The sequence below is a fragment of the Ascochyta rabiei genome, chromosome 2 (genome assembly GCF_004011695.2).
Source record: "Ascochyta rabiei chromosome 2, complete sequence".
Taxonomy (NCBI): domain Eukaryota; kingdom Fungi; phylum Ascomycota; class Dothideomycetes; order Pleosporales; family Didymellaceae; genus Ascochyta; species Ascochyta rabiei.
Genome location: NC_082406.1, coordinates 1,053,256 through 1,067,555, shown reverse-complemented (window position 1 = coordinate 1,067,555; position 14,300 = coordinate 1,053,256). Strand labels below are relative to the sequence as shown.

At 46.8% G+C, this 14,300-nt stretch overlaps 3 protein-coding genes across 3 annotated transcripts, besides 4 other annotated features; 1 reads left to right on the top strand and 2 right to left on the bottom strand.

Annotated features, from left to right (window-relative positions):
- Positions 1-4,790: part of a mobile genetic element that runs on past the window's edge.
- Positions 4,629-4,790: a long terminal repeat.
- Positions 4,791-4,795: a direct repeat.
- A 2,412-nt stretch (positions 4,796-7,207) lies between these two features.
- EKO05_0001284 (uncharacterized protein) lies at positions 7,208-7,939 on the bottom strand (the record flags this gene model as incomplete). Its single annotated transcript, XM_038937334.2, has 5 exons — positions 7,208-7,500; positions 7,551-7,658; positions 7,712-7,789; positions 7,839-7,878; positions 7,934-7,939. 5 exons carry the CDS (start codon positions 7,937-7,939, stop codon positions 7,208-7,210), a joined length of 525 nt encoding a protein of 174 aa, XP_038802038.2.
- Positions 7,940-8,412: 473 nt separating this feature from the next.
- EKO05_0001283 (uncharacterized protein) lies at positions 8,413-9,753 on the bottom strand (the record flags this gene model as incomplete). The annotated part of the gene is made up of 6 exons (XM_059635639.1): positions 8,413-8,699; positions 8,751-9,032; positions 9,275-9,424; positions 9,479-9,539; positions 9,590-9,602; positions 9,683-9,753. 6 exons carry the CDS (start codon positions 9,751-9,753, stop codon positions 8,413-8,415), a joined length of 864 nt encoding a protein of 287 aa, XP_059491622.1.
- Positions 9,754-10,120: 367 nt separating this feature from the next.
- Positions 10,121-10,140: a tandem repeat.
- A 2,681-nt stretch (positions 10,141-12,821) lies between these two features.
- Positions 12,822-13,918, top strand: EKO05_0001282 (Pyridoxine 4-dehydrogenase; the record flags this gene model as incomplete). The annotated part of the gene is made up of 3 exons (XM_038937332.2): positions 12,822-12,873; positions 12,928-13,502; positions 13,553-13,918. 3 exons carry the CDS (start codon positions 12,822-12,824, stop codon positions 13,916-13,918), a joined length of 993 nt encoding a protein of 330 aa, XP_038802036.2.
- Positions 13,919-14,300: the final 382 nt, after the last annotated feature.

Below are 14,300 nucleotides of genomic sequence, written 5' to 3'. Positions count from 1 at the left end.
TCTAGGTTTCGTTTTTAATAAGTTGTCTGTGTTCTGTCTTTATAGCATTAAGGTAGTGTAGCCAGTCTAGTAACTTCCTGGCTTGTTAAAGTGTGATGGAGTCCTGTACTGTTTACTTTAATTCTGCTAATGTAAGCATAAGCAAGTATTAGGTTAGTTAGTTAGTCTGCTGTTAAGAGTTGTTTTCTGGTTCTTTGGGGATAAATAGAGAATCTTCTTCGTCATCTTTAATCTCACGATTGTTAGTGTCATTCTTAGCACCTTTGTCGTCATCTTAGTCGCTGTCGTTGTCGTTGTTTGAGTCAGACTCATCGCTATCATTATCTGAGGTTTCGTTATTGTTGTTATCTAAACTAGGTTCATAGTCCTTGTCGTCGCTGGAGTGGTAAGAATCTGAGTTGTCCCCTGAAGCTTCACCGCGTAGTGGTGAAGCTTCACGATTCTTAGTTCTCCAGAAATCTGTGAGTTGTAGTTGAACGCCTTCCCAAACGTCGTAGGTACATTAGGTGAATTGTGTCTCACTAGGAGCACCATAGTGCCCTGCCTTGTTATTGTTGTTGTAGTAGTTATATGGAATTTCACTATTGCATTCCCTCTACTGTCCTGTGTGCGAGCGATTGTACTGTACACATGGTCTGCACACTTTAGGATTATTATAGAACTCTGAGGTGTTTCTTAATGTGGCATATTTAGTGTTAGTATTGTTGGCGTTCGGACATACACACCAGGTAACCTTTTCTTCTTTCTTGTAATAAGTGCAGGGTCGTCCTTTACAGATTAAGGAGTTGGTACCACACCTAACGCACTTAGTCTCCCTAAGTGCGTTTTTGAGCTTCTAAGGTACGCACTTCTTTTGTCGCTTAACGCATTAGCTGCACAGCTGCTTACTATTGCACGCTAACTTGGCAGTCTTGCATAAAGCGCACTTGTTCTTACAGGTCATCTCTCCACAGGACTTAGGTGGTCCCATTTCTTTCGCGTAACAGTCAACGCCCCAATATTTACAGTTCCAGCAAGGTTTGTTAAATAGTGGTGCCCCATCACATGTTTGACTCCTCATTCTACACTCCTTGCACTTCTGTTCAGTAGGTAGTCTAGTGTTTGCAGGTAGGTGGCCTGCATCTCCTTAGTAGTCCTGGGGCACGCACTTCTGTCGATGCTTCTTACAACTAGAGCATTTCTTGTAGAAGGGTGAGGTGCTGTTGCATGTGCGACCTTCCTTTGCACAAGCGCAACATTTAACATCTAGAGCTTGTTTCTAAGGTGCGCACACATGTTAAGCCTTCTTGCATTTAGAACATTTCTTGTTAAAAGGAGGGGTGCCGTCACAAACGCATCCCTGTTTTGCACAAGAGCAACATTTGGGATTTAGGGTTAAGGTTAATTTATTAGTCTCTTGTGTGACTACGAGATGTCTTAAGGTAACTCTAGACTTGTTAGGATTGTTAGGTCTGTTAGGATTGTTGGAGGCGTCAGACTTATTATTAGACAAGTCTTTGTTATTGTTGTCAGTGCGTCTCAGTGTCGCAGTTTGTGTTCCCTCTAGTTAAGGATCATCAGTCTTCTTACTACGTGCGATAGCTGCGATATCAACTCGTTCTACCTTTGTCTTCTTAGGATTCTAGATTTGTAAGTTGGCGTCGCCTTTACAGCCCATGAAGTATCCTATCCAGGCCTGTGGCTGCAGTTTACAGATTCGCTTGCTGGCATGGTACTGTACTTTGGCGCTGTCAGGGATTAATACGTACGCACGTGCTCCCCACAGTCTTATATTAGACATGTTGGGTTTCTGGTTATACAACGCTTTAAAAGGTGTCTTTTTTAATTTAAGTGCCCTTGTTAGTGAATAGTTCTTAATGTAGACAGCGTGCATCTAAGCCTTAGGCTACAGAGTTTCTAACAAGTTTATGTTGGTTACTAATTCTTGGGTCTTGATGTTGATAATCCTAAGAATCGTCTTTAAGATTAGTTAGTCTGCGCCAAGTTAGCTGTCTCTAAGCATTGCTGTGGATCTGTCTTGTGTGGTTTGAATAGCTCGCTCGATGACTCTATTCTGTTGATGACGATACGGGGCACTAGTAATGATGCGTATGCCCTCATTTACACAGTATTCCTTAAGCTTATTTAAGATAAGAGCATTGTCAGCTTTGATGCACCGAATAGTCAAGTTCTCAGCTGTTCTCAGTTCGCGGAGAAGGTCGATGACATGACTAGTAGACTTAGCTGACTTCATCAAACGGCTCCATTAGTATCGACTGAAGTTATTAACCGCGTTTAGAGTGTAACTGGTTAAGTCATGTCCCCTGATCCTATATAGTCCCCATACATTAAGGTGTAGGAGATCCCCTGAGGTTTAGCTGGTGCAGCTGGCTAGATCCCTAGGTACTCGTACGATGGCTGTGGTGACCTTGCACACTAGACAGCTCTGCCCTATCCAAGCCTTAATCTCCTTCTTTAACGCTGGCATGCCTTCTAACATGTCCGCAAGCCTACTTATAGCTTCAAGGCTTATATGTCCAAGATCTCTATAGAGTGCCCATACGCGATCGTTGAAATTGAAGCCTAGCGTCTCTGCTTGTTGTTCAGGCTCGTTGTTCTCGGCAGCATCAGACTGCTCAAGCCCATCATTGTTTTCAGCGGCATTGAGCTGGCCTGATTCATCAGTAGTTAATAATGTGCCAGCAAAGGTATATAGTTAGCTAGTGTACATGTTAAGCTTAAAAAGGCCCTTGTAGCTTGTGGCGTCCATAAGTAGGTCGTCATTGTAGATAATGTTAAAGGATGTTTTGTTAACGTAGCCCTTTGCTCCTTTGCTAGTTAACTGTAATACAGACAGGAGATTGCACATAGCGTCGGGTGCGTAGAGTACGTTTAAAAGCGTGACTTAGTTCCACTTTTCTTCCTTAGTCTGGACGTCAAGGGTGACAGTACCTCCGCCAGTAATGTTGAGATTAGCCTTAGTGTTGGCCACATGTACTGTTTTTGTGGGTAAGTCTGCAAATTCAGTAAACTATTTCTTGTTGTTGCAGAGGTGCATGCTTGCACCAGAGTCCATAATCCATTCTTCCGTTAAGGAATTACATTTGTCATCTGTGAGAGCTAATCTAACTACCGTATTCAGTTCCAGTTCCTTTCCTAAACCCAGTCTTTCCTCAAACCCTATGATACCCTTTAGTGCATGCCTTAGTCTGTTTAGAGTATTAGCATGTGGACTTTGGGATACTAGGAGTGAGTACGTACTGCTTTGGTCAGGATTCTGGACCTTTAAGGTGTTGTCAGCATCGTCTGTTAACGTGGTGGGCCAGTTAGATGAATAGCTGTTGACGTGGAAGGCAGGACCAGTCGTAGTAGTTGTGACTACAGTCTTAAGCTTTTCCATAACTAGGTGTGCTGTGTTAAGCGATTGTTGGAATTAAACAACGTTGTTATTGTTAGGCTAATTAGATGAGTGACAGTTAGTGTAAAATGCTGTGTGCTTACAAGTGCTTCGCTGGAGTTTAAGGGCTTGTTTAAGAGCTTGTTAAATGTCGCTACTGTTTAGGTTGAACACGAAGCTTGCTTGCTTGTTAGGCCTGTTGCTGGACTTGTTGTTGTGTTTGTTGCGTTCCTTTTCTTTAAGCACAAGCCACTCTAGTTTAAGCTCAGGATGTTTAACAAAACACTTGTCTTCACTATGATTGTAACCCCTGCAACCTTAGACTTGACACTTAGTGCCCTTCTCCTCGTCTTTCTTTTTGTCGGGAGTGACGTTAGTGTTTTTGTCCTTCTTGTCCTTCTTGTTGCGCTTAATGTTAATCTCAGCGTCTTGTAGTTGTCGTTTAATGTTGTGAAGAGAAGGCCATTCTGAACCTTGTCGGTTGTAAAGGAGGTTCATGAAGCGCGCAGTCTCGTTAAACTCAGGAGTAAGTAACCTGAAGATCTTGGCCTGTACTGCGACGTCGTCGTATAATCCTTAAAGTTCCCTCAGATGCAGAACGTTGTCTTCCAGTTGACTAAAGAAGTCATCAAGGTCCTTGCAGTCCTTGAGTGTGAGTGCTTCAATCTCCTTGTGGATGATCTGGAGGTTCTAATAATTGTTGAGTTGGTATTGCCTCCTGAGGTATTAGTATGCAAGGTGGGCGTCGGCAAAGTCGTTAAGTATGGAGCGAATAGAGTCTAAGACATAGATTCGCAATAGAGTCAGTGCCTTGCCACCCTTCCTCTTGATTTAATTATACTCCTTAAGTGCTTGCTTGTACTTCTTCTTAGCATTCTTTATTATAATAATTTAGTAAAAGCTCTTCTTGGCCCTATTAATAAGTGGCGCAAGCTTTGGAAGTGGTTGATCGTTTGTTAAGTTTGGGTCGTCTTGTCTAGTAGTGTCACGTTGCACAGCCTTAAAGGCTTCTTTCAGGTACAGAAGCATCTCAGGTTTGTCAACTAACATCTGAGTGCTGTTGATCTGGTTCCAGACGTTGAGGTATTGGGCAACAACTTTGATGTCTTGTTCCTATTTGGCGTAATTTTGTTGTCTAGTAAGCTTGGTGATCTTGTAAGAGGACAGGTCCTTAACACCCAGGTTGTTACCAGATGCGTTAAAGGGGTTAGTGGTTGTTATAATGGCAGTTGAATTGCCTGGGCTTATAACCTGTTATTTATGCTAATTAAGTTGCATTGAGATAAAAGTTCTATCTATCTAACTATGGCCGATGTGCTCTTTATATAGGCACATCTTCACCAGATGTCTCAGTTGTCTGAGACTTGACGCTTTGTCTGAGGTTTGACTGTATAGTCGCTTGTCTTGAACAACAGTAGTATGTCATTACATTGGCGCCAGACAGTTGCTGCCACGCCTGGACGGAGAAGCCAGCGAGGGTTCGGCGCCACATGCCATTGTAGACGAACTTCCTCCATCCCTTGAGCGCAGCGCGCTCAGCAGCGAGTACAGTGACGATTTCTTCGTACTGGGCAATAACGTAAGGATCGTTGAGGTCGCCTCCGGCCTGGATGTTTGCAAGAATGTGGATGGCTTCCTCGGTGCGGTCCTTCATGGCAAGCTAGCGAGGCGACTCAGGCAGGAAGGGCAGGCCGATCATGAAGAATACACAAGGAATGAACTGCATGGACCAGGCTGTTCGAAATGACGAATCTCCTGGGATGAACGAGCAGCCGTATCCAATGAAGTACATGATGAGGATACCCCATTCGATGGCCAGCTGTTGAATGATGATGATGGTGCCACGCTGCGAGTGCTTCGCAACTTCGGCAAGGTAGACGGGTACTTGAGATGATGTGATACCGACTGTAATCCCGTTCAAGATACGCCCACCTATCAGCATGCCACGCCCCGTGGTAGCAGTCTGAAGGGCCGTTCCGACGAGCCAGAAAACACACGAGAAGAGCAGGGCATCACGGCGACCAAGTTTGTCTGATACGTATCCAGCGGCGAGAGAGCCAATGACTGAGCCAAGAGCAAGGGCGGCACCAATGATACCTTGGGCAATACCAGCTGGGTTATTGAAAAGTGTCCTACGATATGTTAGTACTAAGGTTCCGTAGAACACGGTGTAGAACAGAAAAAGAGTTTAGGATTGATGTTATATCTATGGAGAATGTGCCTGTTATATAGTAGGTGCTAGTGCGTGTGAATGAAGTGGATGATTGTGAAAAGGAGGGCATGCTTGCCGTACGCCGAGCGAGCGCCCTGTCGTTCAGGTGACCTTGCGAGCTGAATGTTTTGGGCCCGCCGATTGCACAAATTGGTGTTAGAACGCTGTGAAGAAGAGATAGGACAGGCCGTGACCACTGCGAAGCCCATGTACCCAGCTGACGGTACCTCGAGCTGCTGGGTGAGCTTGGTTCTGTAAGTTGCGAAGGGTGACAAAAATGCCAGCATACCAAAATAAGCAGTTTCTCAACATCACCCACGTAGCTCATCGTACAACGTCGATTAATAGCTGCAACTACAATCAATTGCTGCAATGTTGCAAGCAAGTGCTCTTTGACCATTCCTATAGATTTCCACTGTGTAATTGTTAGGTCGTTTAAGTTTAGATACGTAGCTATCTACCTAGGTACGCACATTCTCCTCACTGTAAAGCATGTAGCACTTCTCTGCGCACTTTACGATTTCAAGCATCTAGATTCCTGTACGTGTAATCTAAATTTTACTATTGTCACAGTCTGATATAGCGAGCACGTAGTGTAGTTGCGCGACTCTTAGAGAAGTAGTGCAACTCTTCACGTCATGAAACAAGATCCATTCATGAACAAAGAAAGTCACGTCGCAATGCCTGCAGTTTGTTCTCCTGCTATCATCGCCTCGCAACTATCAGTCTGCCTGCAATCAGGGCTGAGTCAGTGGGGTTTCGAGATTCACAATGTTGTGATCTTGTAAACAATCCAATGATTAGTCATTGAAGCGCTCAACGCCTGAAGCACATGGCTCCGCATCCCAGATAGCTGGTAATGATGCAGCTTGAAAGGCCATTAAATGCGCAGCTTGCGTGTCGCCGAAAGTTTGTTGGAAGCTTTTGCGTCATGACTTAGTACACTGGCCGGCAAGGGTCCTTAACTCCTTTTGGTTAAAGCACTCAAGGCTCAAGTACTCTGTCACTGCTACAAATGAGCCTGTCTGTGCCAATCCTGAATTTTGTGTCTGAAGGTATAGCCCAACTTTTGTCTTTTCTTTCATGTTCGCAGCGAGCCCAATTCTGAATGACTTAAGGAACACAGCAATCCACCATTGCTTGGCCAAAGCCGCTCAAACTTCCCATGGTGCTTCCTGATTATGAGCACGTGATTTCCCAAGCTTTTCGTCGAACTCTACCGTCTGCTTCGCTACTTTTTTTCGATTTCCAGTATATACTACAAACTGTTCCATCTGTTCAACAAAGCACAACAAGGGTCTTGTGATGGCCACAGAGGCATCCTGTGGTTCTGGCCAATGCCAAAGGTAGTATAGGACACGGATTCGTGTCCACAAGGATACGGCAGCTTAACGATACCAATTCACTCACTGGCTTTCCAAATAATGTATATGCTCGCTCCAATCCTATGCCAATATGCATGTCCCTTTTCTTTTGTGCTACCAGCCATAGAGCTTGTCGTGGCTCAACCAGAAACTGCTTCAATCGCTGCGTAGCCATCATCTGCATTTTCCCACATGCATTCCCCTCAGCCAGCTCATATGTCGTTGTTCAAGCTTTGCAAAGCGTCAGCAAACCCTCTACCTGGCCTTTCTCTTGTCGGCCTCGTTATTCTTGAAAGGAAACCCACTCGTCCTCTTGTCCGCGCCCGTCTTCCGGCTGATCTTGCCGTTGCTGCTGGCAAACAGAATACACCACAGCGCAACCAATGCAAAGAACCCAGAGCCAAAGCTTCCCAGGCTGAACGAAGTGACGCCCGTCTCGGTCCACAATCCGTAGCAATGAAAGGCGGTGGCGGCGTGGAAGAGAGCGGTGATGGTCAGGGTGGGAAGCGCGTAGGGGGCTTTGGGGTCGGTATTCTCTGTTGAAACACCTGCACATGTCAGATAAAACCCAAGCTGCCATGACCGGCACGAGACGAACCTTCTGCAAGACTACTCGAAAGCGGGACAGAGCCGGTGAGCAGAACGGTGAGCACGCCCACCGTGAGTAGGGTGAAGCCGAGCGTGCGGGAGAAGTAGACTTCAAGCACTACAGATGGGTCAGTGGCTGACGATGTGGTTGTACACTTGCGGAGAACGTACTTGTAGCGTCACGCACTTCCGGGGAGAGCAGCGCGGCAATCATCGTGGGGCTAGCGATGAGTGGTGCAGCCTGTGTGGCTTCGATACAGTCAGCATATGTCAAGAAGTTCGCAACGCTTAAATGTACCCAACCAAGCGGCAGTGCCGTAGCTGTAGAAGTAGTAGACCTGCGCAAACTCGTCAGCCCGTTGTCCCTCCCCATCGTTTCGAGAAAACACGTACGTCCATGTTGAGAGGATAGAAGGTCAATGAGGAATTGTTGAATGGTCGGTGGTGTTTGGAGAGATGTGCAATTTGGTCAGATTGAAGGGAGGTAAAGGTAAGGAGTTTGTCGTGGTTTTGAAGTGTGGAATGTGCCTCCGAGCGAAGCAAGGCACTACGTCATGGTGATCCTAAACAGGGCCGCTCCTTCCGGCAACCACTAACGCGTCTGGGGACAGCGTGTTCGGCTGGTAAAGCGACACGCGTAGCTGTGAACTTGGAAATGCAGATGAGACATGGGCAAATGTGACGAAATCTTCAAAAGCCTATACCTTTCAAACTCGTTTGTTTCAGATGCTTAGATATGCAGTGACGTAGTTGTGACAACTCAATTCCTCTTCCAAATGCTACATCAATTGTGGGCCAAGACCCTCGTACCTGAAGATCATGGAGAAGTGGCTGCGCTGGAAAAAGTAAAAACTCCGATAGCCCAACATCCACTATCGATCTTTCTTCGTAGGTCCAGCTGCATCGAGGTCCCTCAGGACAGCCTTCACAGGCCAAACGAAGCCTTCTTCAACACGGTCGGTTTGGCCTTCGACGATCGTGACGAGGTACTCGGTGAGAGCCATGCCAATATATGCGCCGATGCCCGTGAAGATATGCCACCACCCATGCAGTTCGAAAAGGAAACCCCAGGGAAGTCCGACGTAGTGCTTGACCTTGGTGACATAGCTGCAGAGGTGGAAATCGATGCTCCAGAGGAAGTAGCCAAAGAGAAAGTTGGCTGGGACAGTGATTAGCGCGGGTGTGCTAGAAGTACATCCTGGATACCTACCAATGCCAAAAGTAGCCAGTTGGCCCATGCGCTTCTTATGCTCTTCATTCGTGACTCGTTCGCGAATCAACTTTTGCGTCTTTCGCACCACCATGATCACCATCACTGCGAAGACGATTTCGTGCACGTAGATCTCATCAGCCATGACATGGTAGGTTGAAACAGGAATCAAGATCCCAAGGATGACAACAGTGTAGTTTCTCCGTTGGGCTGGCGTAGCCTCAAAGCAGAGCAGCTGATGGAGCAATGCGCCGACAGCCAGAAACATGGACAGATCATCACCTATATTCGGTCAGTCCGATCTTTGGAATTTGTGAGCTGTAGTGGGTAGTCAAATCTGAGACCCTATGTAGAGGTCGCATGGTAACTGCGTGAAGGTGTCCGGTCGAACGACAATTTTAGAGCCTGAATCTGTCCGGAGACCTTTGGTAAATCCGCATCACCACAAGTCACAGCCGGCTGTTGACTCTTCCTCTCTCGCGACAGATATATGGCGAAGGTGTAAAAAATTGATAGTGACTTACCCATCTGACTGTGATACTTGAGTGTGGCATGAAACCACATCGAAAGCAGACCAACGCCGATGAGGCCCCAGTACGGAAACGCTAGCGTAGACCAAAGCCCTCCATCTTTACAAGGCTGGACTCTGCGAAGCCCGTGAATGCCGTAGAAGACTGCAAAAGGTGAGTCACAGTGCACATGCAGGAGTGGAAGGACTTGGGTCGTACCATAGATGGAATTGGTGACTGTGTTGACAAATTCACCAATGTAAGGCGTGATGTTGTAATCCTGTGTATGGTGAGCTCAGCGAACGCAATCTGTCGTAGTTGTGTACGGACTTCTTCGCAAAAGCTATAAGAGAATAGCAAGTCAGCCTCTATATGCAATATGTCTCGGCGCGAATGCAGGTACCGCGCTGATCGCGGACATACTTATGGTTCGAATTGGGTGCGCCCCAAGCACCCGTACCAGGCGACAACGGGTAATGCCAACGGAATTGCATGCTGCTGGTATCGTGCAAGTTGATGCTATCGCGTGCGAGTGTTGGTGATTGCTCTCCGCGGTCTCTGGGGCGGCGACGTTTTGTGAAGCTCGACAAGCTTTGACCAGAACTCCACGTGGCGCGCTAGACTTGCGAACATGCCGTTCACAGTCATACCAGAATCTATGCGGTCCTGTGGTGTCTGCGGCTCATGCTTTCCAAGGTAGAAACGAAGGAAAGCTTTGATGCTTCTGCATCTTGAGGCGCTTGTCATCTTTGTTGCAACTATGTGTCTTGACTCCAATTAAAGTTCAATGCACCTCATCAGTGCCAAAAACGACTAATAAAGAAAAGCTGCAACTGTTCCTCTCGAACAATCTCTGAGAGAGGGGGGGGGGGGGGGGGGGGACGGTTCGGTGACTCTTTCCGCGGTTCCTTTGATAAACGCTGTTGTGTTGCATCGTTTGGCGTATGGATCCCGGTCGACATCAATGCGCCCGCTCCTAAACTCATTTTTTAATGACATACAAAACATCTTGTAATAGAGCGTCAACGACCAAAAGGGAAAACTGATCGCAGCCAATAAAAAATAATCTGGTTGTGGACGGGGAAATGTGACTGTAGCAACAAGTGCTGACAGAGGCTTCCCCCCCGTAAACCAAGACGGCAACAAAATCACAAAAATACAGGACCTTTTCCTGGCTATAGATTACATCAGCGTCCTATCAGGCTACTGCAGCTGACTACTGCTTTTTTCGTTGGTTGTAGTAAAGTAAAAGGGAGTTTTTGGTCGAAACCCAAGCCAAACCGGAATTTCACAAAATTGACCGACAGAAAGAGAGAGCTATTTTGTCCAGACAATGCGGTGTAGGCTTGATTCATCGACCCTGAGTATGTCGATGGTGCTTAGTGGCGCAAAGTAGGCTGACATGACTGAGAAAGCTCGGTATGTTTCTGTTGGCAAAAAATGGGTCTTGCCGCGACTCGAACGCGGGGCCTCTCGCACGTTTACTTAGGTACCCTAAGCGAGCTGTTGAATGTTAGGAATGAACAGTTAATGTGATTTGGGTTAACTTACAATCATACCACTAGCTGATTGGTTGTTAGGTTGTGTTGTTGGTGAAGGGATGAGTTGAAACTTACACCACAAGACCATTTGTTGATGGAATTTGGGCTCACATTAACTATTAATATACTAGGTTTGGAGACTTGAAACAGGCATGTCCGACAGGTACCCTTCTCCACAAAGCCGTCTCTTACAAGGGACGTCCAGAAGTGGGGGGTTGGGATAGTAGCGGTGTGGCCTGGCCGAGATTCGCCTGGGTCATGTGTGGACATCCTTCTGGCTACACAGTACAACAGAACTTCCAAAGATCTGATCCAACAGTCGCGGGATATAGTGGAGGCATAATCTTCCAGCTTACATGAAGGACTCACTGGTTTTAAGGTTTTTAAAATTGAATATTCATGGAGTGAGAACAAGGTAAGAAACCATGTATATGCTATGAACTTAACGACAGAAGTGTTGATTTCCATGCTTACATCCTTTACCAGAACTGAACAGACATCGGCCTATGATTTATGTTGATTTGTTGACAACATTAAGAATGAAAACCTGGTACTAACTGTATGATTGAGCTTCTTGTGGGTTGAGTGCATTCCAAGGCCCCTTGCTTTCCTGTGAGTGCATTTAATCAGTACGCCCATGCGACCATAGATCTTGGATGCGGAAATCCTCAGCGAGCAAATAAGCCATCCCAGGATTGAATCGATGAACGAATCAAACCTGTGCTTGAAGATGAGCTGATGAGACTAGGAAATTCTTTGCTCTGCAGTTCGATATCTTAAGTTCCTCTAGTAGCAAGAACCATGTCCCCAAACACTGAATTGTGAACTTAGACAGTAGTCCATTTGACGTGAGTGATGTCTTGGGCCCGAAACCTTGTCGCTGCAATAGCTGAGTATTATACCTGGAGGACAGCTCAGCGATAAGGTGGCAAGGAGTTTAACTCCAGATCAACCTGTAACGCTGCTCAATCTGAATGTCTCATCGGATATAGATTATAGATACTTGTTGACAGTACATGCTTGAGTGGTGACTTGAAAGACACAAATGGACGGTTGTCATAAAGAAAACTGCGTGTGCCGAGTTGTGACTTTCGTAGCTCTCCTTGCATACTACCGTACGAAGGAGCTCGTTTTTTTTTGGCCAATTGCGCGCCCTTACCTACTAAAACACACCTCTTACTTCAGTGTAGACACCCTAGCTACGTAACCTAGATTAACTTATTAAATTTATACTATCTTATAGTATAAGTAAGGTCCTATATAGTTATTTACTTTTTATAAAAATTATATCTATTTTACTACTAATATAGTACGTGTAAAAAGCTACTATTAAGAAGAAGTAGAAGATCTCTTTTACTACTTTCTTACTATAAAAAAAAAAAAAATTCTATATAACTTTTTTAAAGAAGTATTTCTTTATAAGATAGCTTAGTCTTATAAGATATAACTACGTTATGCTGTTATTATTCTACTATTTGTAGGGTATAATTTGGTAAGGATTTGCTGATTTTTTTATGTTCCACGCGAATGATTGACTAAAAAAAACGAGCTCCTTCGTATGCTTAGCAACCTTACCCATGTGTCTTCAAATCATTGAGATGTCCCTCCTTTGAAAACCCACATTGCTCTTGCATCGCAGTTCCCCAGCGGACAACAGTTATCCGCCCGAAAAGCGAACCAGATCTCGCGTCGTCATCTGCATCGTCATCTGTGTATGGTAAAGGTCGGAGTTAGGAGGTAAGGCATAGCGCGGGAGCAGGGTCCTACCGTCACCACCCATATCAAAGATGGAGACTTTGAGCGCGAGGCTGCCGACATGTCTTGGGAAACATCAATTTTGGGCTCAAGTCGAGAAACAAAACAGTGTATAAATTCAAGAGGGCGTCGTAGCAAGAATAAGAAAGAAGCAGCAAACACGCGAGGTTTTGTGATATCATCGACATTCTGAATTGCCCCGCCTTTGGACCGCCACCAAAACACTCAAATCAATTCATCGGTCAATCAAACAACCTGCAATCAAAATGCCGGAACTCGTAGGCAAGCAAGTCGGACAAATAGGCTTCGGCCTCATGGGTCAGTGTCTCGTGTTTTTTCGTCACGCAAACATTGCATATTAACACACAACAGGCCTCACATGGCGCCAAAGCCCCCCACCCAAGGAGCAGAGTTTCGAGACGATGCGCACGGCGCTGTCTCTGGGCGCCAACAATTGGAACGGCGGCGAACTGTACGGGCCTCCTGATGCCAACTCACTGCAGCTTCTTAACGAGTACTTCACAAAGTACCCAGAGGACGCGGACAAGGTTGTGCTTTCCATCAAGGGCGGCTTGCTGCCGGGCCAAATGAAGCCTGATGGCAGCCAGAAGAACGTGCAGCGCAGTATCGACGAGTGTTTGAAGTGGCTCGATGGCAAGAAGAGTCTTGATCTCTTCGAATGTGCGCGTGTGGACCCCAACACGCCCATTGAAGACACTATCAGCTACATCGCCGAGTACGTCAAGGCCGGCAAGCTCGGCGGCATCAGTCTGTCCGAAGTGGGCGCAAACTCGATCCGCAAGGCGGCCGGCGTGCACAAGATCTCGGCTGTCGAGGTCGAGTTCTCACTCTTCTGTACCGATATCCTCGAGAACGGCGTTGCAAAAGCATGCGCAGAGCTGAACATCCCCATCGTGGCGTACTCGCCTCTTGGCCGGGGGTTCTTGGTAAAACGCACTCGATTCACGCAATTGCAGCCTCACTAACGGCATCACAGACGGGCAGGTACAAAAAGCACAGTGACTTGGAGCCCGACTCGATGCTGCGTCACCTGCCGCGGTTCCAGCCAGACGTTTTCGACGAGAACGTCAAGCTGGTGCACGCAGTTGAGGGGATTGCGCAGAAGAAGGGCGTCACGCCTGGACAGATTGCATTGGGGTGGGTGTTGCACCAGAGCGGTAAGGCAGGAATGCCTACCTTCATCCCCATCCCGGGAGCTACCACATCGGCGAGGGTCAAGGAGAACATGAAGCCTGCGCAGCTCGACGAGGCGGACATGAAGGAGCTCTCCGCGATTCTGGAAAAGTTCCCAATTGTTGGCGATAGGTACCACAAGGAAGTTGCGGCGCTGTCCTGGGCTTGAGAAGGGTAAAGTGCCTAGCTGAACATGCTCGTTAGCAAGGTGTGCGAGAGGTTGCAGAAAGTGTATACTTGGGAATGGGTGTGGCAGATCAGAAAAATAGTAGTGTATAGAGTAATCCGCACTCGACCGAGCCGTGAGGCCTGACCGTTGGAATTGCAGAACTCTTTGAAATCATCATGGAAAAGTTGGGACGGGGAGTGGAAGCTTACCTGTTGTGTTGTGTGGTGTTGGAGGGAGAGTGACAAAGTTCTCAAAGTGCGGCAGGTAAGACAACGGCTGGCCCAAGCTCATTAGCGCGGAGCTCTTGACATGGACGGGACGTGCCATTGATCTGCCATGGACTGTCGTGGCCAGCGCGACTTCTCCGCCCACCCCGACAGGC